The sequence below is a fragment of the Ixodes scapularis genome, unplaced genomic scaffold, assembly GCF_016920785.2.
Source record: "Ixodes scapularis isolate PalLabHiFi unplaced genomic scaffold, ASM1692078v2 PGA_scaffold9__187_contigs__length_104089568, whole genome shotgun sequence".
NCBI lineage: Eukaryota > Metazoa > Arthropoda > Arachnida > Ixodida > Ixodidae > Ixodes > Ixodes scapularis.
In genome coordinates, this window is record NW_024609884.1 from 56,991,478 (window position 1) to 57,015,695 (window position 24,218).

The 24,218-nt window shown below is 45.8% G+C and overlaps 1 protein-coding gene across 1 annotated transcript in view; it reads right to left on the bottom strand.

Annotated features, from left to right (window-relative positions):
- LOC8033259 overlaps positions 1–24,218 on the bottom strand; it is a 958,536-nt gene that overhangs the window by 548,302 nt on the left and 386,016 nt on the right. Inside the window, exon 2 of the mRNA XM_042287366.1 lies at positions 3,491–3,683. Coding sequence (XP_042143300.1) covers positions 3,491–3,661 — 171 coding nt within the window. The 5' untranslated portion in view covers positions 3,662–3,683. The remainder of the gene's footprint in view (positions 1–3,490; positions 3,684–24,218) is intronic.

Below are 24,218 nucleotides of genomic sequence, written 5' to 3' on the forward strand. Positions count from 1 at the left end.
AATTAAAGAAGCACAATAAGGCGTATTTGGTTTGCATACTAGTTTACCTCATCATGTCTTTGCCTTAGAAGTCGTCACGGCAGATGACTGCCGACAACTCAATTGCTCACTCTTTGGCTCATATTATCAAGGAATACATGGCTTGCATTGACGTTACGTCGGCCGCCATTGCTCTGTACCATGCTCCTGTGACCCGTTCCTTCTGCAGCATACATTTTGGAACCATCGAATTTATTTTTCTCGGCCATATGACGTCGCATGCACGGAATGTATAATAGCCGATAATTAAAATTTTAATACTATTCGTAGCTTTTTGAAGCTACCGAATGCTCCAGCTGGCGTCATCGACTACAATACAAAAGCAATTAGTTGGAACACATTCCCTCCACGCAAAGCAAAACAAGATAGGGATTCACCAGCATAGATGTTTGCTTGATTTTGAGACAGAAATGTTTCATGTGCATTTCACTATATCTACAATATTGTTTTTTATTCTCTTTTTTTTTCTGGGATGAAGAAGAAACCTTCACTTCTTGTGGCATGTATGAGGGCCCCAGTTTCGAGGAGACTGACACGCTCTTGTACGTTGGGAGGAGAGAGCTGCTTAGGGGCGTCGACACAGGGGAAGAAACTACAACTTATCACGCAGCCGAGTGACGTCTCAACTCAAGGTACACAAGAATGCCATTTAATGTTTGCAACATCTTTGAATACCTTTTTTTAGGTGTTACTATTTCAAGACCTAAGTTCATCGCAGAACGTTTTATTGCAACTTACAAGGCAATATTCACAGCCAAAGATGTATGTGCAGTAAGCAAAAATTAAATGAGTTTCAACTTTATACGCCATTAAAGTATTTTGTGCACGAGTGGATGCAGGCATGCAGTAACCACTGAATCCGTTACAAGTAACGAATTTACTTGTAATACCTTACAATTAGCAGTAATCTAGTAACCGAATAATTAAATATTTGCCAGAGTAATTGTAAAGTAATTTCCTTACATATTTACGTAACGGATTCGTTGTAATCATTTACATTTTTTCAGAACCCCCCCCCCCCCCCCCCCCCGCCCAATAAAAAAAAAGTTGTTTTTATTTTGCTAAAGTCGTGCGGAGGCAGAATGTCACGCGCATTGACCAGCGCAAAGGGAGGTTTGGCACCTTTCAGTTCCCCAAAGCCTTTCTCGAACACCATGCCCCTGAATCTATTTAAATCTATTTTTTTAGACCCTAACAACAATGTCAAAAAATCCAAATGTGTATTTCTACAAAAAAGAAAGAAAGAAAGTGGTGGGCAAGTTATATCCGCTTTTTTAGTCCTTTTGTTTTTTCTTTTCGATCTAGAAGACGGGTAGAGGATGACACCCAGGGGTTATGTGCCTTTTCGAGAAGCTCGAGGCGGTCAGTGCACAGACAAGAATTAACAATGTCCTTCTCAGTTACAGTGACTACGACATTTTTCATATTGTCACAACAGCAGTGAACGCTCCGTCTACAGTAAAATCCACTAAAAGTGATGGAATAATATGTGAATGTGTTATTGACGCAATCATCCTCGTTCATTACTGCACACTTCCGGGCAGCAGCGGACGTCGATCTGGCGAACACCGGAGAAAACTGCACTCGGTCCGTGCTCCGTGCGGTTTTGAACAGCATCAAGAAAGGTACACACGGCAAAAAGGCGTCTACATTTTCTTGTTTTAACCGACGCTCTAAATAATTGTAGTTATGAGTGTCCTTGTGTTTGTTTTTCTTATTATTACGAATATTTATATATTGAAAACGTTTTCTTATTCCCCGACGTCTCAACCGAGGCTCGACCTGTTCAGAACCAAAGGAAGAAGAATATTGCTCCAAACCTTATTTATTATTTATTATCCCCTTACTATTACCAACAATGCTGTGCTATTGTCTGGCAATATATGAAGGTATAGTAAGATGCACATAAATAAATTCTTATTACAGTTTTGGCTAGTTATATGATGACCTTTACAGCTTCGCGATTTCGACAATAGAGAATTTTAGTAGATTGCTCCGATGACTCCGATAACGATATCCGATACTCCGCCGCCGCCTTTGCACGTGCATCATATCGTTGTCGGGCATTGTTGTAGAGAGCATCGCAGGTATCGGAACAATGTACTAAAACTCTCGAATATCAGGCAACGGCTGCAACGACGAAGCTTTGCTCTATCTTCGAGGTAAATAGTACTTCCATTGCTTCGTTGGAGAAGATCAATGCAGAGCATGAAGTATTCGTGAGGCACAATATGGCACTCCCATCCAGTGCCTCAGTTCAAAAAGTGCTCAACGTAGCAGTCGACATCTTCAGTAAGAAATAACGCAAGATGTCTAACGAGATTTTTGAGAGCCAGCTGTTGCTCAAAATACTCTGGGTCAATAAAGGGAACAGGTGGCAACAATCAGAACTTGAATAAGCCTCTTCCCTTTGTTTCTTACTTTAGGACAATACTCTTGGAAGTAACGCCACGAAAGTAACGGATTACTTTTGGAGTAACGGTCACTTACTAATATAGCAGGGTAATTGTAATTGTAATTAATTTCACTATAGCCTTGAGTAATTGTAAATGTAATTCTTTACTATTTTTCAGTAACGTGTACATGTCTGCGCACACCTCCTCTTTTGGGAAATGCCACAAAAAGTTGCCTCTGATTATATTGAGCGTCACATAATTTTATAAAATATTACAAAATAATATATAAAACGCCAAAAAATTCATTTTTTAATTTTCTTTTTTTTTTTAGGATCGTATTGTTTGTCCCTTTCCGACATCCCTCTTGGCCCGAAAACTGATGTTATAGATTTATGGAAGGGATTCAAGCTTACATTGTTTTCGCTAAATGTTTGATGCACACATCGTGAGATTCAGGAATAGTTCATGAGGAACATGAATACTTGGAAGCATGCTAAGCATCTTCTGAGTTGCACGATATGCCAGCTTCACCGATGTAGGAATAAAAAATAACTGTAGAAGAAAACCCAGTTCCAACAAACTAAGCGTAGCTTAGTTTGCTGGAATAATTTTTCATTTGTCGGTATTGCGTCTTTTCTTGTAATTTCATACGAATTTTATTCTATGACAAAACCTAGCATCCATATAGTGGAAAGAATAATGTCACCCTGTGTTTGACGTTTACTCTGCCAACGTATATTCTTCGAGTGAATCTGGAGATGTTACTCCACACGATATTTATTATTGCGGATAACCCGGGAAGTGTAGCGACTGATTTTTCTTTTTCCCCAGTCATACTCCAGCAACGCCCTCGCTCAACAGGCCTAGTTGGCCTGATGTTCAGTTGTAGGATCGGGTCAACATCATAGCAAGGGAAAAGCAGGTATTATAGTGGAAGTGTCAACATCCCATACCTTTTCCGTAGTTATTTCTTTTTTTTTTTTTTTGCTTACTTATAACAAAAAAAAAAAAAAAGAACAACAAAGAAACAGGGAGGAGGGGGTGGAGGCGCTCACCCTGGGTGGTTTGGCCGTGAAGTTTCCGATGTCGTTATGGAGGCCGAAGCGATACTGGTGTGGCTGCGGCGGCGGCGACGCCGAGCCCGCTGAGCTGGGCGCGGCTTCGGGTGGGGGCTCGGGCTCCCGGGGTGGCGACCCCGACCGCGACATCCTCGCCGACGACGTCATGGGGGCATCGTGCCTCGGCCGCCTGCACAGACGTGCCCACCTTCAGTCTCCGGGCGGGCACCATTCCACCGGCGGTACCAGCCGCCTCAACTCGCGCACGTGCATCCCCTAAAAGTGTTCAGGAGTAGGCTTCCCCGCGAGGCGGCCCGCCAACATTCACGGAGCAGTCCATGACAACTTTAAAAGGCCGTTGTCAGAGTCTCTTATCTCACTGTCACCAGGAAGTTCATGAGACAGCAGAGCAACGTTGGCGATTGCCATTTTTTGGCCACGAATTCCGTGATTCGATCCGAGTGGACGGCCAACGCTGTCGCAGCCCTCCTGTCCAATACATGCTCAGAGGAAGGAATCAAACAATGGCGGACGAGGAGTATTCGCGCAGCAGCTACTGGATGGCGCGAACATTTGAAAAGGGTCTATCAGTTGCACCCTGTCGCTCTTGGGATCTGTTTACTCGTTGGATTAATCCACGCGCTGCTTAAAAGGGAAACCCTCGAGTTTAATTTCCTACAGAGCACCTGGTGCGTCCTGTATAATCAGTGTTAAGAACCGCGGGGCGTTGCGAGCCCCAATCGTTCCATTAACGCGGGTTCGCTTGAGATACCGCAGAACCAGCCGAGAAAATCAATCAATGACTATTCAGATCACGTGTAAACGTTACCACTACCTCGTCACCTAGGGTTCCTCGAGAATTCCTACAGCACTGCAATCAAGTCAAACCCTCTCGTCATGCTGTTACCACGAAGAGACTTTACCACAAAAACATCTCTGCTTATAGCAAGAAAAAAGAAAGAACGAATGTCAAAGAAACGTTTGCGAAATAGAAAAAAAAAGATGAAAGATAACTGTTGTTGCGAATAGGGGCCCGATTTGGACTTTCAGAGAGTCAGGAGCAGCCCAAAATCTTGGACGGAAAATCACAAACGACTGCTTGCACAATGCCAAGCCAGAGTCTGGGACACAATAACTGTCCCAACGCAAGTAATTATTTGGATAAGAAAGGAATCCTTCAGTCAATTGAAAAAGTATTTCTATCTCCTACATTGATAAAACAGTCTGGTGAAATAATACGTACGATAAGCTCTAAAGAAGCCATTACAAAAATTACCACAACTGACTCGCCTGATATTATTAGCGTTAATTCTTTTTGATAGCACCGCGCACGCCAAGCTCAAGAAAAGAAAGTTGCATCACACTTTTAGCCATCCCGAAGACGGGTTTCTGGACTCCATTTAATTAGTTTCGCCCCCTTCGGACCCGCAGCTTCTTTTTCTTCCCCCAAAAATTCTCATCCTTAAAAACACCCGACCGAAAGCCAATCTTTTCTCCTTTTTTTTTCGTTCCCGCGGCAAGCGATGACATTTATAAAAAAAGACAGTTCAGATACGAAAAGAAGAAAATATATTTGCCTGTCGATCTTTCTTCTAATGCAACTGACCTTTCACAATTTCCTGCGAACATTTTTCTTTCAAGGGTTGGAGCAATCACTGGAACCCACGGCATGAACATATACCACACTCAGGTACCGTTCTTTTTTTTTTTTGTATTCGATAACGGAAGCTGTTCAGTAACGCGAAGCACGTGAGACGTCCATCCGTGGGACAAGCCACCGCCTTCATTTTTGAAAGAGCGGTGACCACTCTCAGCAACGCCCCCCCACCGAAAAACCCAGTATAACTTTTCACTATCTGAATTATGGAACTCGAAGTTTATCTGAATTCTTTCTGAATTTCAGGTTTACAGAAATTATTCGTTTGTCTGCAATCTGGATTTCAGGTTTTCAGAAACAATACCATTTAGATTTCCAAATTCATAATCTAGATAGTGGAAAGTTATAACGTGTTTTCCTGTAGGGCTCAGGCGTACTGCCTCGCTCATTATTTCTGAGGCTTTCCTGGTTTCATTGTACTGAACGCACTCCTATCTATAAGCATATGTACAGTACGTAAAGCGGTATTCATACGGGGAAAAATCTGCGGAGGGTTGTGCGTGACGGTGAACAGCGACCGCCAATCCTCCTCAGCTTCGTTGTTCACACTGACGCAGTGCTGGGAAGAGGGGATGTGACCGTTTGCAGTCCAGGCTCCAGCTTAGCGGTTTCCACTCTTGACGCCACCGCAGATGAATTGAGCGGTCTATACACTTGACAGAAAAGCGTTTCACGACAAACTATTACATATAAATAAAGCCCAAAGTGATCTGCCGCCAAACCTGGGTTGTTTGTACCGCCCGAGCATAAATACCTCCCTCCCTGCTCCGCGTAGCTTAAGCGCCGCATCACGAAAGCTTGACGCTTTCGGCGCGTGATGCGCGCTCCAGGGAGAAATCCCCTAGACTTCTCCCTCGTGTGAATATTGCGTGAACCCCCCCCCCCCCCCTCAACGCTGGTTTTCTTCTTTCTCTGGGCTTGGTTGAGTCAAAGTCTGCGCTCCCCCCCCTCCTTTCCCTCAACGTCATCACTATTGGTGACGAGATGTGTTGGTGGCGCCACCTCGCGGGTGCTCTCCTGTGACAGAGCGGGATGCGAGCGCTATATATCCCAGGTAGCACAGGACGTCGAGATGACGTAAAAATGAGGTCCTAGACGTCGGCTACGTCGAGGCCCTTAGCATAATTTTTATCGACGTCAATGATACGTCACATGAATGGTGCCGACAACGTCAAACGCGCGACGTCGTGGCAACGTCGTGAGCTTCACCTCCACATCTTCAACATTAATCGACGTCTGTTCGACGTCTTGTCCGGGAAGTTCTTTGAACGTCGAGCACGAGACGTCCCAACAATGTCCTGAGCAACACCTTGACGATGCATCGATATTAATCGACGTCAGTTTTTCGTTTCTTTTTCGGGAAGTGTAGAGTAGGTTGGCGGAGAAGGAACAGACACTACCATGGGCCAGAGTGCCACGAAGAAGAAGAAATTTATCCCGTCGTTTTCTACCCGCTGGCCTCTAAGGCAAGCCGGGAGGTGGCGGAATGCTCCCCCGCCCCCCCATACCACATCTATCCCTTTTATGCAGAGTATTGCTGAGGTGGTTTTCCATGCGTTAAACACACAATAAAGAAAGACGAGGCTGTGGCCTGACTCAGAGGTAACGAGCCCTCTTCATACGCAGCGGATCCCAGGTTCAATTCCAGCGAATGGCGGGAGATTTTTTTTTTCCAGAATTTGGCAACATCGACGACGGACACCGTACAACCCCAGCTACAACAACTACAGCAATAACAACGGACGTCATTCGCAGTGCTGGGAAGACCCCATAACAGCTATCGCCGAAAAAAAGCAAATCCGTTCTTTCTGCGAGGAGAGCGCAAAATAAAAAGTCACGGGGCCACAAGGGCAGCGCCCGCCAACTAGAACCCCAAAAGAAAGCCTCTGCAGTGGGCTGCACCCGCGTCTTCGCAACGAGAGCAGCAAAAGCATGTCCGGTTGCTCCGCTCTTTCCAGGCGCAACCAGCGCAGCTCGGGCTGCCCACGCGGGGGGATCCGCCGAGGAGTCGTCCCTCTCGAGCGCCCACGAGGCAGCTAATTAAAACAGAAAGGCTCTCAGCGGCGCGCTGGCTGGAAGAATCCGTCGAAGATGGAGGACCCGTGCCCGAAGTACAAAGCCGGTTCCATTGTGACGCGACCCAGCCGCTCGGAGAAAGGCTGGCTGCACAGCGTACCGCCGGCGCAGCGTTTTTGTTTTGTGCCAGATGCGGTGTCCTTCCTTCGCGCGCCTTCTGTGTCCGGTCGTAAGGCCGCTTCGCTCCAAGAGTTCACGTGATTTCTGTCTCGAGAAATCAGACCACGCGTAGCAGAGAGGCCTGCTTTGGTACCGTGCGGAGCCAATTATTAAATGCGGGGCTGGAGAAGAGGGTAAGTACGACTAGTGTAAACGGTTTCCAAATCGTACGGAATCTCCATCGTCCCTCCGGCGAGTGCGCTTGCTGACTCAGCGACACCGGCTCCGTATGACTTGATTTCCTGGATCGGTTATTTTCTCGCGTTTTTTGTTTATTTATTTTTTGTCTTTAACAAAAGGGGAGGGGAGAGAGGGAGAAGGAGTAAAAACGCGTGATGTTTGTTTTAACTTTTATTCTTATCCATACAATTTAACGGTTCAAAATGGAAGAATGAAAAAGAATTGCTGAGTGGGCTCGAATCTCAGACATATTTCACCGAATGCAAAGTCAATTATAGAAAAATCTCAAATTATCTTCCCTTTTCGAGAAAGAAAAAAAAAAACTAAATAAGAAATAAATAAAAAATTGCCCATGGAAGCTCAGGAACACGGTTTTTTTTTTTTTTTAACTACTTCGAATACGAGAAAATGTTGATTGGGGCCACTGGGCTCGGATTGTTTTTGCCTTCTACCGCGCGAACGTTTCATCTCAACTCACAGAAAAGAATTAACACTATTCTTGTGCACATCGTCTCGTTATTATTCTACAAAAGCGAGTTCCTATCTCATTTTGTCTCCCGTACTCGTTCAATATATTCACTAGAAGCCGTATCTGAGGGCGATGTTTAGAGCACTTGCTCACAACGAGCTTGCGTAAATAGGCTGCTAAGACCGGCAATCTTAATGATGCGAAAGGCACGTTGCAAAAGAACTGTGGAAGCTCTCCGTCAGCACGCGCTCAGCAGTCGCGTACACACCTATGGCCGCCAGTGAATACTCCCTATAAATGGCAGGTAAGAGCGTGATAATTGGAGGCAGAACCAAACGGTCTGCAATGCCAAGCATCCGGCCCAACCAAGTCAACTGTACTTGAGACAGCAAAACGACCATCGAAACAATCGAGCAAACAAATAAAAATCCTCCGACAGCCCCCGACGGCTAATAAAAAACAAAGGGCTCGGCTACAGCGCGCGGACACCTCCCGCCTTGAGCGGACAGCTAAGCTGTCACAGCGCCCGGCAGAACGACGGGCGCTTTGATCGGGGCTATCTCGGGCGCAGACACAGCTCGAGTTGGGACACGCGCTCCAGACTCGAATCCAACGTAGGCTACAGTACTCGCGCGACATGCAAACTTCCCTATTCTTACACACCGGCAGCCTGAAAACACTTGAACAGACCGCGGCTCTGACCTACGGCCACGTGCATGCATGCAATCACATAGATGCACGCACACACAATCGCCCACATGCACTCACACAACCACACCCACCACACATACACACGCACACATAAGCAGAGACGGACACACACAAACACACGCCCGCCTGTACACATATTCACGCATTCATATGCGTACATACCAGTCTTGTACACGTTACTGAAAAAAAAGCAACCGATTACAATTACAATTACTTTACTGTAAAAAGTAACCAATTACAATTATAACCTCAAAAAGTAATCGAAAAATAAGTCTGAAGTAATCGATTACTTCCACGTTACTTTTTCATTCAACTTCTTCCTTTTTATTACGGTAGCATAATCCTTGGGGTCGCGTACTCAGTTGTTCCGAAAAAAAAAAAGAGGAAAACCTTGACTGTTTTTGTTTACAGCTAACTTCGTGACGTCAACACACCCAATCCCTCTCGTAAAAAAATAATAAAATAAAAAGAGCGCTGTTTAAATACTGGATAACGTCATTTTTTCCAACCCAAACGTACTCTCCGGTGCACAAAAAAAAAAATGTACCCAGGAAACGAAGCACAATGAAGTGGCCTACCAATCCTCGAAGTCCCGTGCTTAGTGGTTTCGGAAAAAAAAAAAAAAAAAAAGAAGACCGTTGCCCAGAGCTGACTGAATTCAGCACATTTCCCTCACCCCTTTTCTTCCATACAAAAGCGAAAATTAAGAAAAATTGTAATGGGTAATTTTTGCAATCGATTACAACAAAAAAGTAATTCAATCACAAGGATCGTTAGTCATTAAAGGAAATTTTTCAGGCGTTACAAAATTACAGTAAAATATAATCGATTACAAGTAATTCATTACTGGTAACACGTTACGCACGAGTCTGGTACATACACAGACACACAGACGCGCACATATAGGGCTGTGCGGCTGAAGTTTCGCCGTGCATACGCAGCGCCACTGCTCCCCCTGGCGAGGCGCGCCCATACTTGTTAGCAGTACGAGGAGCAGACGACGCGGGAGGCCGCTGCGGGTAAAGTAATGTACGGAATGCAAAAGGCAGGGCGCCAGGTATTGTTATGTATTCAAATTCCGCAGCATCGTATTAGACAGAAAGGTAAATGTGTGTCTCCCGAAAAGTTTTATTCGGTGCCTGGGGGGGGTGATTCAAGAAAGATCGTCGGAAGCATGAATCCCCAGCTGTGCGGAGAACAGGGTTATTTATTGTTTCTCTATCTTGTCGCACGATTCAGTAGTGCAGCTACGCTTACTTGTCCCGTTAATAGGGACTTTTCGTAGGTCACATGCAAGAGCGTGCAAGAGTTTTGCTTTGCTTGGGGGGGCCGTCACTTTGAGGGCGGACTGAGCTCGCGCCCGCGGGGCCCGCAATCCGACGCTGACCGTTCTACGATTTCTACGATAAAGCGACGTTCACACTCTTGCGACCGAGTAAGACCGAGAGAGACCGGACCGGTTTTTAAGCCTCTTGCTATCTCTTAGAACCAGCTCCGCTGTAGCCCATCCGGTCCTAAGACGTCGCAAAAGGCTTAAAGACCGGTCTGGTCTCTCTCGGTCTCACTCGGTCGCATATGTGTGAACGGCGCTTTAGTCTCTAATGTAGTAGCTACGACGCATCTCCGTGGCTGTCGACAAAGCAAACCCAAGTATTCAAATACCATTGTTTAGGCAACTTTAAATTTGAGAAACAAGCTGACTTCGTTTACCTGCCAATTCCGTTATCCGATGATTACGAGAGAAAGCGAGTAAGCAGCAGAAGACATGAGGATAAATGAGGCAGATAATCGTAGACCCGCGTACTCACCTGAACGTATAATTTAAAATAAATTGATGGTTGTACTCGAGTTTTTTTTATATATTATTAAAATGATGTAGGTAGCCCACAACAGGTATAATTACTTTCCAAGGAACTCTAAAAGATAGACATTAGAACATTCTTGGGTCGATAAATTAGAGCGTTTAGGCAATGTTAGATGTGTAAAATGAAAGCAACATAAAGGGGACCAGAAGAGGACACCTCATAAAGGTAAATCACTGAAAATGTATGGCTGAAATTCAAAATGAATTACATTTCTTGCAGAAAGAAGTCATGTTGAGGATCCTTTTCTGGCGCAGAGCGTTCTAGATGTAAAGTATAGCTGCGTCTAAACAGCAAACAAAACAAAAAAATCACGCAAAAAACTTACTTGTGGTCACCCGCAACTGTGTTCAAAATTATGATTCTGGCGTCACATAAGAAAAGTAAAAAAAAAAAAAGTACAACAATACTGGCACAAATGTGAGTCGATTGGCGATCACTCTTTTTACTCATACAAGAATGAGTGACTTACTGACGCACGGGCGTGAATTACGACTTTACCACTTCGACGGCAGCGCTACATGTGCGCAAACATAACAAAAGTGTTGCGACGCGTAGTATTTTTTTTTTTTTGTTCGACGTGTTTAAAATGTTTGGGAACACAACAGATGAGCTGCGGCCGTATTTGCGTCGCGCTTCGGTTTTTTGTACAGCTTGACCTAGTGTTGCGGTCTGGCAGTGCCGGCCTCGTTATTGACTTCATTAGCATGAATTGAAAGAGCCGCGGCATGCTTCCAGCAGTCGGCAACTCCCGAGTTTCTAAGAGCACTTGCTTGAGTCCAAGTAGTGTGTGAGACAGCGTAGCTCTGGGTTCATAGGCAATATGAACAATATAGCATCCTCATCTTTGTCCGAAAAGTTCTGTCTTTCAAACGCGAGAGAAACCATAACGAAAAACAGCATTTATCTTGAGGCGGTTGTCATAGGCGACGCCGTCTTGCACTTACGAGACGCAGTTCGCTATCAACAAATGTTCTTATGCCAGTATTATCTCCTCCACCCCGAGGCCCTAGCACACACGCAACCTTTCCCCGCGGACGTTCACCTCCCTAAAAAAAAAAAAAAAAAAAGTTAAAAAATCACAGTTCTTAACAGACAATAAGACACAATATATTTCAACGCGGCCGCAGTAGAATTTTAATGTGGTCGTCGCCATTGCAACCGCAATCGTACTGCTATGGAGGGCGGTTTTGCGCCACAGCGCGGCGCCACTAGTATTGCTCTGGCGCGCCCTCTGGGCAGCCGTTCCGTGCTATAGACAGAAACAGACACACATATACACACTGACACGCACGCACACGTGTACTCACATGCACGCACACACATGCAGGCAGGGATATGCACGCCCACACGCACACACAGAAGCACACGCTCGCAAGCATACACCGGCACGCACTTGCAGGCACGAATGTGCACGCCCACATACGCACATACGCAGACAGGAATATGCACTCGCACACACACATACGCACGTACACACATGCAGGAACGGATAGGCACGCACACACACGCGCACACATAGGTACACTTGCACACACGCACATACACACACATGTCCGAACGCATACATACGCACACGCACCCACACACAGGCACATAATCAGGGGACAGACTGGCGTGCGTGGACGGCCGCACACACACGGCCCCCGCAGCCTGACAAAGCATCCGCTCAGCGTGTGGCGCGCGTGAACGGCAGATCCCGTGCGCGGTTGGGGGAGGCCCATATCTCACGGCGGTTCTATCGGCGCGGCTCATTACATGCGTCGGCGCAGCGTCGCGCATTGGCAGCGTCCGAGCGCCGCATATTGATCGCGCTGCTGTTGCATCCGCCATATCTCCTCGTATGAGAGCCTTCCCCGTTCAGTGAACCCAGCCCGCCGTATCCTAAACCTTCAGCGGGCCCCGTTTCTAACTGTTGGTCGACGCTGGCCCAGATTCAGAGCACCACACGAGGCCACCGGGTGGGCTGAAAGGCCGCCCCTTCTCGCCCTCGCGTCTTGCAGAGACGGCGCTCGCCGGGGGCCGCCTTTCGCATCGGAGAAACGACGAGGCACGCGGACCGTTCTTTCCAACGCTGGCGCTATTCACTCTTTTTCGCTCCATTTGAATCGTGGTGGCACCCATGTGCAAATAGCCCTAAACATATTTCCGGTTTTGAACTATAGACGGCGGGTTGTGCAGTATTTTCGAGATAAAATCTACACGCTATCTTGGGAAAATGGCAACTTACAGCACTGCCAGACGTATATCACTCTTATGGTAAAAAAAAATGATCAGTACAAAATTAGAAATTATGTGTGAGCCGAAAGTGTGTCATGGCTACTCGATTGGTGGCGCCGCTGACTTTGTTGCCAAACGAAAAAGGCCGAATACCTTCGCATTCCTTGTACCTGTTAAGTTAGACAAAATTATCAGAGACATTTACCGTATTTACTCGAGTAATAGCCGCACTGTTTATGGAGAAAATCTGAGCGTTCGATTTTCCGCGGAGCACGCGGATTGCCAATCACCGCGATCGACAGCATGATTCCAGCGGTTTACAGGACAGAGATAACGTCTTCGCGCGAAGATACCATCTGTATAGATTGCATTTCTATGGAGAATCGTGTTCTCGATCTGGTTAATCGCTATGTTATTTATGTGCAACGCGATGATTGGGTGTATATGTGTTTTGCGGGAAAGCAGACGCAAAAGCCTTGTTCATAAATAGTGCGGCTATTACTCGAGTAAATACGGTAGTAGACAGTACGACGCTATTTGCGGCGCTAGCGACCTATAGGGGACGCCACTATCGGGAAAATATGGCGGTCTATACAGGTCGTGCCGTGTGCCAGCTCAACGAACAACGCTGGAGGCACCAGCGAGCAAGCAATGGACTCAAAATGGTTTGTCCCGCTTTTCATCCTCCACGTTTCGAACCTCCAACGATGTGTTGGCGTAGGCGAGCTTCCAGAGGCTTCGCTTTCTTTGGGGAAGCGATGAAAGGACTGCCGACAGTTCTCCCACGGTGCTGATAAACGCTGACAAACGCGAATTTGCACTCACACAGACACATACACCTGCGTTCTCGCGGTTGCGTAGGTGGCGTGCAGAGCAATCTGGGAACAAGCTGAGACGTATACAGTTACGACAGAGTCACCTGGACAACTGTTCTATCACGCAAACCACCGAAAACATGTAATCACGGAAGCCACGAGACACGAGCGGAAATTGCGAAAGGACCTCTTCCGGCCAGTGTAGTATTTCTCCGCTACTTGCCGTCCATTTGGCTGGAGTCCCGAATAGCTTCGTATTCTAGCGGGAGCTCGTGCCGTCACTTCAAGAGCACGCGCCCGGTAGGCCCGTCTACTAAAGGCTCATTGACACTGCCCCATTTTCTTACGTTAAGTTCCGTTACGTATAAGTCACCGAAACATTCGTGCCTCGAATGTCGCGGGTCAGAATTTCTTCTTGAACTGGGAGCCTCACTTAAATATGAAGCACACAGGTACGTAATATTTTGTAACGTAACTTAACGTAAGAAAATGGGGCAGTGTGAATGAGCCTTTACACTCTTTATTAGCTCAAGCGTGCTGTGCGGAAATTCAGACATGTGGGTGATGTTCCTTGATACAGCTCGCGCTGCATGCGAGAAATACGGCAGTTATCCTTTCCCGCCAGGCGGGAAGTCATGTCTCCACCGCCTACGAGATTTATCCCCGTTGTCACTTAGAACGATCCAACTCCCTGAGTAGTTAGTCAAGCGCGGGCGCTGGGCGAGCCATTAAAACTTGTAGCTCTTTCCTACACGAAAGCAGGCGTCAATTTTGTACACGGGCTGAACACCACGACGCCAGACAAGTGATTCTGCCGAGCGGCTAGTCGCCGAGGCCGACGCTTGCGTGGTGAAATCAGCTTAGCGCTGCGGGCAAGGACCCCATTTGCATGAGGAAGATGGCACGTTGTCGCGGCAAGGAGCGCTCAACTCGTGGAAACTACTTTTGACGAGCATCGGAAGGGAACGCAATGCTCTTGCACGGCTCACTTTGAATATAGATGTTGGTTACAGTCGCAGGCATGTGCTTAGAAGTGCGCTGCAGTAGAGTGGCGGCGGATATCACTGGGCTTAAATATAGTTTCAGACATAAAAAAAATAAATAAAAAAAAAAACAATAACAGAACTAAATGTCTTGCTTCATGAGAGCAGAGGAAAAACAATGGTGAAGAAAAAAGCCATCACAGAAGCAACAACAGCAACGGAGCTGAACGTGACGTAGGAAACTAAAGTTTCAAATTAGCATGTGCTGGTGCAATCCCAATTATGAAGCGTTAAGAGTATGTCTTATCTCGCTTGCCAGAGCCGATGCTGAACTGTGCATTCTACACACTGGACTAGGTCTATTTGGAGCCGCATATTAGAAGTAGCGCCTTCCACTTTCTTTCTGACTCGAAGTTTCCACCTCACGTGGAGATAATTCGTGCAGAATGCGTCAAAGGCCTATTCAAGAGCTGTCTACGAACGTGCGTCTTTTAATGCTTATCTGTTCTATAAACCGAGCGTGAAATCGACTGAGTAGCGACCTTTTCGGGGTGGCTTTTACCCGCGAAATTATCCTTCCTCACACAGACACACACACAAAAAAGGTAGATTCTGACACTTCTTGTCACGTACGTGACACCCCAAAACTTCAATTGCACGTACAGCGCACTGACGTTGAAACAACGCCCCTCCCCCTCCCCCCCCCCCCCTCCCCGCCCCATTTCATGACCAGATTAATATCCGAGTTGTACGACTTATAAAAATAGCCAGTATAAAAAAAAAACAAAAAAAAAAAACGTTATCGGTGTTTCCTTGGCCCTGCTGCAAAACGTCTGTGTTTTTATTTGTTTTTTCTGTAAATTGTGATACGCCCTTTAACTGTTTCATATGTTATATCCCACCGTGATCAACTCTCTCGTCCAAGTTGGGGCAGTCAGTCTGACGTCAGTGCGCTCGCTGTACGTCGAACTGAAGTTTTCGGGTGTCGTACATGTGAGAAGAGTAGTGGCTACACCTTCTTTTTTTTTTTTTTTCAATGTGGTAATTAGCTACTTGACGTGAGTTTAATTTTTTTTTTCATTTTTTACCGTGTATGTGGTGCTCTGTAGGAACTTACATGAAGATATGTTTCCTCTTATCGTCTGCAAGACCGTACAATGTCCCATGTTGTGTATATATAGATATATAGATATGGTCTAAACGAGCGATGTCAAATATAGGAAATAACGGAGGGTAGAAAGTGCGAGCGGAAGGCCAGAAAAAACATATTGCATAGCACACGGGCGCCAACGGGAGGCGCTACAGGCCACCGAAACCCGGTAGAATTATGATCGTGGGAGTTCTTTTATCCAAGCCCGTCACAGGAACTGAGGAACGAAATTGAAATTCAAATTTGTAGCGATTCGCCCGCGGCGCGTGCCTCCGTAGATGAGGCAGGAGAGGAGAAAGAGGGAAGCGAAAGGCCCAGGAAAGGCGCCGCTGCTCGTTCGCTCGGCGGGCTCCGAAGGCGCGGACTCGAGGCGATGTTCCGAACCGCGTCCTGTTAGAACGGCCGCCGTGTAGCGGCGCGGGGAGGCCAGTGCACCGGCGACTTAATGAGCCATTAAATTTAATGCGACACCCTTCTCCGGAGCGACGACGCAATGACGCCCGTGGAGAAGGAATAAGTACGCGGCCGACAATGCTGGCTGCGCATTAGAAAAGCGCTCTCTCTTTCTCAACTAGCGCAGCCGATGTTGCCCGACAAGCGCACTGCGCAGCAACTGAGCCCGCCTAAATAATCGAATCTCTTCGAAGCCCACTGCGTGCGCACTGGGGGCAGTCCCGGGGAATGGGAGATGGCGCATTGCTATACTCTGTTTCACCTTATGATGTACCGTAGGAAAGGCTACAAGCGCAAGCTCCTTGCTCTATAGGGTACATCTCGGCGGCACAAGCTCTCGTGCACTAAGAGCAGCTTCCAACGCTATAAGCTCGCGCTTCTAGCCTTCTCCGCGGTACAACATAAGGTTAAACGGTGTATAGGCACGACGGCGCCGGCTGCTGCGCGTGCGGAAAGAAACGACGGGAAAACTTCGTTTCGCCCGGTGGCGCAGTCGCGCCGAGCGCCTCACTCTGGAATGCGCCTCCCTTGCACAAGTGGGAGTGCCACCTGCGCGAGCTATACTTCGTTTCACCTTATGTTGTACCGCAGCGAAAGATAGGACCGCGAGCTCACAGCGTAGGCAGCTGCCCTTAACGCACGAGAGCGTGTGCCGCCAAGATGTGCCCTAGAGCATGGAGCTCGCGCTTGCAGCCTTTCCTGCGGTACATCATCAGGTGGATCAAGTATAGGAGCGCGTGTGTTTCGACTCTGGACCGCGTGGGATTCGCTCCGAGATTGACCAAGAGGTGGCGCTGAGTCCGGGTTTCGTGTAGAGTTCCCACACACGCGCTTTTGCTGATTGATGACACCATACTCATCCTACCGCCTAATTGTTATGCTTTTTATGCGCAAACAATTTAGCGACTTTGACGCCATCTTACTCGCCAAAGTCTCGTTGTAGCTCTGCTTCGTCGCACGCTGGCGGCACTCGACGCGACACACTCTGAGCCAGGTAGACATTGAAGCACCCTATTTTTGTGTAGGGTGCGGCCGTTCGCAGTATGGACGGTTCATAAGATGCGGTAAAATTGGGTACGTCATTCTCAAAGTCCTTGGTTTTCGATCTTCACCACAGTATAAGTTGTGGTCATATTTAGCTAACCAGTGCTGTAGAAATATTAAGACAAGGTAGGAAGACGTATTTGAGTTTGCCATCCATGCTGGTGGTTGGGGAAGCCGGATAGCCCAAATGCTTTTGACACGCCGTGAGTGCTTTTGGGAGCAATTATACGCTCAGGCGCTAAAGACTTTGAACTCTCACGAGCTCCTTTGCCTCGGCCTACTATCGGCTCTATCCAGTGGGGTTCTTAAGTAAGGAATGTCTGACCAGAAAATTGACAGCTTAAAATCGCGCAATACAGACCGATCGAATTTGTCCGCTTAAAAGAAACAGAAGAAAGCAAGAGTCATCCTTACTATAGGTATATGTACGCTACACTCTAAAAGAGCCTGTACGTCAAACTTCATGCGCAACACTCGGAGACCCAATCATCGCAACTTAAGGAGGCAGCTCAGCGAATGACGATGCCGAAACAATATGTTTAAACAAAAAACGCTGTCTGCGTTGTGACATTAAGCAATGCGATCGTGACGTTTTGCATTGCTTAATGTCACAACACAGACTGCGGTTTTTGGTCTAAACATATGTTTCGGCATGGTCATTCGCTGAGCTGGCTTCGTAAGCTGCGGTGATTGGCTCTCCGAGTGTTGTGCGGGAAAGGAGACGCACGGGCGTTTTTTTAGGGTGTACAGTACAGCTCTATTGGAAGGTATAGAATATTTACGAACTTTTAGCCTGTATAGTTGTTGTTTCTAATCAAAATATTAGTGTCTTTATTCTTGACACAAGGTTAAAATAGAAAAAAAAGACACAGAATTAGAAAAGCATATTTTTGAGCAAAAATAAAAATAAAAAAAAATATCTCCGTGTAGGGTTTTTTTTTCTTTGTGTAATGGCAAAATTTTAAATACAAAATGAAAGCCGTTTACAACTCCCTGTAACGCCGAATTGGAACGCAGCTCTTGAGGAGGAGGAGGAAAGGGTATTAAGGGGAGGGTACTGAGGGGAACGGTACTGAGGGGTCACGTGACCTGGGGGGGTCACGTGACATGGGGGGTCACGTGACCTTACGGTTATGCCGACGGCGACGCCAACGTCGACGCCGCTAAAGCCAAAAACGGGCGCCTAAGAGTTGCGCTCTAAAACTTTGCGTTTCTGGCGGATTAATACGCTTAAGAAATAGGCGTAGACTACTTACTGCACTTGGGCTCAATTATTCCTCTTACTTCGAATCGCTTATGTAAATATATATAGGGTGTTTCATTCATATAAACATTCATATAAAGGGTGTTTCATGAAAGGTGGACAAATTCGATATTGCGAAAACTAGGCGTCGCAACAAAAAAAGGCTTCTGTCGTTTGGGTCCTGGGCCAGGGGCCCATTTAGGAGAATTATTAAAGTCCGGGATAATTAGATTGTTAATTATTGTTGTGTAATTAACTTTTTAATATTGAGTTTGAGGGCATGGTTTCAATTATAAAATTGCTCAGCGTCATTGAAAAACACTAAATCAACAAATGGCAGAACGATAGAAGGCACGCGCAGTATTTTACGGCTTTCTGAAAAACCGCACAAATTCGACGGGTTTTTAAGTTCCGGTTTGCAATCGGAGCGCATCTCGGCCCCGACGGCACCGCGCCCCGTGGAGAAACAAGCGGCATAGGGACCAACAGCGAGCGCCCACAAGATTACAATGGCACGCCTGTCGAAATCTATGTTCATCACGTATTGAGTCACCTCGCTCCTGCCGCACGTTCCTACCCATTATCGGTCGTGAAGCTGTGGTTGTCTTCTGGAGGGAATCACCACCAGACGTCGCCGGGTTGGTCTACCAGATCTTCTCTTCCATTAAAGGACCAGCCAGCGTTACGCTCATCGCAGTTAGCGGGGAACGTTTGTCGTATACTGACCCCTGCAATCTTCACGATTGAGACTAAAGGTCATCACTGGGTTAGAGGGTTATATATTTTATGCCGCCGACTGCACAGCGTTTGTTATCGACTGCCGTTCATTAGTGTTTTTTGCGTCTGTATAACCACTCTCCGCTGTGTTCTGTCCTATGGATTGCATTAATGTAACCACCCCGTCCCGCAAGATGGAAGGTTCTTGACCTGCTTTTCTTCCCAAAATGGATATCACCTCGGAAAGCAACATTCAGGAGTTGCAGATAGCACGTTTACGGGAATGAACGCTTCTCGAAGGGAGAATTGGAGATGTCCTACCTGCCATACGAGCGAGCTTCGCTCGGGCACTAGTGATGCTAGTAACGTTTCAATGGACGACCTCGGTCGTACTGAAGTGCACGAGTGAGAGCGAGCTGCCGACTCTACTGTTGCTGGTCAGCTGGCCTCCATCAATGCTGCTCTAGGTCAGCTCCTCACGTTGAAAACTACTGTCGACAGCCTTCTGTCTCTCCCTGCGAAAGTAGACCAGCTACTAGTCCTGAAGCCGGCGGTCGATGATTTGCGCACTACGGTTTGCGAACTCCAAACGTCCGTCAACTCATCTAAATCAAAGTATGATACCGTGTTGGCTCTCGCAAGCGCGAACGAGGTTTCCGTTAGGGATCTGCAGCATGAGGTCTCCACGATCAAGGTGGTGACGCAGGATCAAACTCGGGATATTTCAAGGTTCAACGAGGAGCTTAATGACTCGCAACAATACACTCGACGTTCCAACATGGAATTTCACGGTCTCCCTTCTGTCCCAGAAGAGAACCTGCTAGAGGTCATGAGGGATCTTTCTCGGAAGGTGGATCACCCAACGTTTCAATCGACTGACATCCTTAGAATTCACCGCCTGCCAAAAAAGCGTGACGGAGCCCCCATAGTTTTGATTAGCTTCGCCTCAGTCACCCTAAAGGACGCTTGGACGGCTGCGCGGGGCAGGCTGAAAAACCTATGCCAAACGAATATTAATCCAAAGTTATTTAGTTAAAGATTATTATTATTATTATTATTATTATTATTATTATTATTATTATTATTATTATTATTATTATTATTATTATTATTATTATTATTATTATTATTAATGACAATCTGACCCAAGCGAATAGAGAACTCTTTTGGGTGACACGAATTAGGGGAAAAGAAAGCAGTTTCCGATTTGTGTGGCTTAAAACGCCAGGATTTTCGCAAAGAAAGAGAAGGGGTCCCCCGTCATACGCATAAATACAGTCAGGAACCTTGATAATCTAGGCATGGCAGAGTGTTTTTCGATTCCTGAATGCAGCTTGTTTCATCAGGTGTTGGGACCTATCTGTGGTAACCCTCTTACGCTCATTCATGGTAATATTAGAAGCCAGCGCAAGCACTGGGATGACTTTCAAATCGCGATTAACAACTTGATTCCGCCAATATATTTCTTTGCTCTTACCGAAATCGGTATCTCTTCTTCGCAATGTAATTAATTTATTTTAAATAGCTATAAAGAATATTTTTACACACGTGAGAATAGTAGCGGGGGTGGAATTGCGTTATATATCAAAGATAATTAGCTATCACCGAATTCATGAGTGTCTTCCCAGCATGCAGAATCGATTAAAATTCTAGCCCCAGATTTTCCGTTATTTCTTTTGGCAGTGTACAGGCCCCCTTCGGAGAATATTTCACTTTTTCTCGCAGAACTCGAAGTACTGGTTATGCAAGAACGCTCAGAAGGGCAACTCTGCTTGGTTGGAGACTTTAACATGGATACCTTCAAATCCAGCAAATCCATAGTTTGTGATTACTTGACACTTTTGGCCGAATACGGAATTTAAAGCACTATTATCCTCCCCACAAGGGAAGAACTTCTGTCTGTGAGACTGGTAGTGTCTTGCATTGATCACATTAATATTAGGGCTCCTGGTGTCTTGGGGAAAACTGCAGCCATTACTGAAAAGCTCTCTGACCATTACTTTATTGGCTGTCACCTAGAAATCCGACAGGAAAGCAAAAGGGAAAAAGTAGAGAATCTGCCCGTGAGACAATTACAGATACGGTCAAATTTGATGCGTTGGTCGCTGCGTTTGACTGGGCTGGGTTGCCGCAGTTCATTGTACCATCTATTTTGTACCCTGCTTTTGTTCAAACTTGGCAGTCATTTTACACTGATTAAAAAAAAACGTCACTTTCCGGCACAAGTCCTACAAGCCTTGGTTTAATACTGATATTATGGTAGCCATTAAAACCAAGGAAGCGTTATGGGTGCGCTCTCGCCGTGCGCCAAATAACGTAAGTTTAACGGCGGAATTTACATGTGCAAGAAAAAGTAAACGCGCTTATGATGTCTGCAAAACGACGTTATTTCCAGAAAAAAGTTTTTGAAAGAAGGTCAGATGCGCGAGAAACTTGGGGCCTTATCGAAACAACCAGTCATCGACTCTCTGCGGAGGCACTTCGGAATGGATTTGCAGTCAGTCGTAAACGATTTCAACAAGTTTTTTTCGGCATCGCCAGGTACTGCAAGAGACCATGGTGATGTGTCAGCCAACTTGTGTGGTGACTTCAGAGTGTCGGGTTCTGTGTTTTTACCGTCTCTTGCCCTATGCACATTGCGCTCCAATGTGTTTGGTATAAGAAGAAACAAGGCACCTGAATTTGATAACATCCGTGTTGGTGATATAGACCGGAACTTTGACGCTATCAAAGACGTCTTTCTATGCATGATAAACAGTTTTTTGTTGTCCGGTGTCATACCTGCAGATCTGAAAACAGCGCTGGTTAAACCAATTTTAAGGGAGGACCGGCAGACAAGCACGAATGCTATCGTCCTATCTCAATCCTGCAATGCATTGGGGAAATACTTGAAATTCATATGTTCATTGTAATGTCTAGTTTCATTGATATCTCTGACATTCTTTCCCGTAGCCATTGTGGTTTCGTGGCAGGAAGAAGCGCGCAGGTTCTGCTTGAAATCTTTTCGGATTTAATTTATAGCGCGTTTGAAAACAACTTTCTTTCCTGTGCACTTTACTTGGAGTGTTCATTCGGAGTGTTAGTTGTAAACTTTTTAATCATAGAGTATTCATGCCATTCTTCGTAAGGAAGTCAATCGCACATGGCTATAGCTTACTCAGATATGGTATTACAGTGTTTGGGAATTGCGCGGAACTGTGAAAAATTAAAATTGACCGTATAATGAAGGCTTTGTTGAAGAGCGTATACGATATTAGATGGATTTTTTACCTGACATGCATGTTTCTGAAATTCTACAGGTGCCAAATTTTTCTTCTCTTTTTTTTTTTTGCAAACTGTAGTGCTGCAACATTTCTGGAGTAATGATTTTAAGCGCCCCTTTGTACATCGAAGGAGTTTTCGCTGTACACCACGCTTTATTGCCCCCTCATGTTTCACCCGTTACGGCAAAAGAGTTCGGTCTTATTACGTACCCTTCGTTTTCAGTAAACTTCCGGGGAGAGTCTTCAACGCCAATACAAGGAAAAAGTTAAAAACAATGTTGGCTAATGTACCAATTTAGTATGATTCCCCGAAATCTGCCTTTAGTACTTTGTGCCGCCTGCGTTGTCGAAATGTTACATACTGCTTCTTTCTTTTTTTTTATTTTTACTAGTCACTTGATTTTTTTTCGTCGTCCGGCTTGCCGGGTCCTCTTCCAGAAGCCCATTGTGGCTCGGACAGACCCGTATTTGTAGTGCGTTTCTTAATGCCAGTGTAATAAACATTATTATTATTATTATTATTATTATTATTATTATTATTATTATTATTATTATTATTATTATTATTATTATTATTATTATTATTGAGCATTGCTGAATTGCTCTGTTATGTCTGAATGTCGTCATCTCCATGTCGTGTTTTCTGGTGGTGCACTTGTCCTTCGGTCTTGTGTTCCGTCTCTACTGTTACTGCCTCGTTTTTATTTCATTATACTAATTACTAGTGCACTGCCTAGTATTATGCTAAAAATGTATCTTATTTTCTGCGAAGATGTGTATAGTCTTTTTTTTTTGTTTTTTTTTGTTTTTTATCTACCAGTGTACCAGCACCAAGACCTCAGGGTTGTTCCTGGGCACTGTATAATAAAGATTGATTGATTATTATTATTATTATTATTATTATTATTATTATTATTATTATTATTATTATTATTATTATTATTATTATTATTATTATTATTAAGTGGAGTGCCGGAAACTGAAGACGCGCTACGACTCCTACGCCTCCTTCCATGTGTCTGTGGCTGCAAAAGACTTCGAAAAGCTTTCCGATCCTACCGTGTGGCCCAAATCATGCCTCTTTAAGGCTTTTCGAGGCGCCCTTCGCGAAGACCTGCTCCATGCATCCGAGGCAGCCGCCTCCCCTTTGAACGTTGGATAGACCAAGGATGAGTCACATTGATTTATTTTACCAAAACGTTCGCGGCCTGCGTACAAAAGCCGATTGCTTTTTCTCTAATGTTACCTTATCCAATTGCTCTATATTCTGTTTAACTGAAACATGGTTGTGTTCTAGCATCGGCTCCTCCGATTACTTCCCTCCTTGTTTTGAGGTGCACCGTCGCGATCGTGATTCTACCCCGCGGAGCAGAACGGGAGGTGGAGTGTTGGTCGCAGTCGACAGGCGCTACCGCTCTAGGAGACGCGAAGACTTAGAGAAATTTCCCGAGAGCGTATGGGTCGAGATTGAGGCTGCAAAGGGAGTACGCGTTTTAATCGGTTTATTTTACCTCCCTCCCCAGACACCGCCAGATGAATTTCATAGTTGTCTTGTTGGCATAGAGAATACAGTGAATGACTTACAGGGATGCGAAGTCTTAATCTTGGGGGATTTTAATGCTCCTGGAGTCAACTGGCCGCAGCTTGATGTTTTTACGGACAACTTTTACTGCAGGCAGAAAGGCACCCAGCTCTTAAACTTTTCTTCCTTCTTAAATCTCAA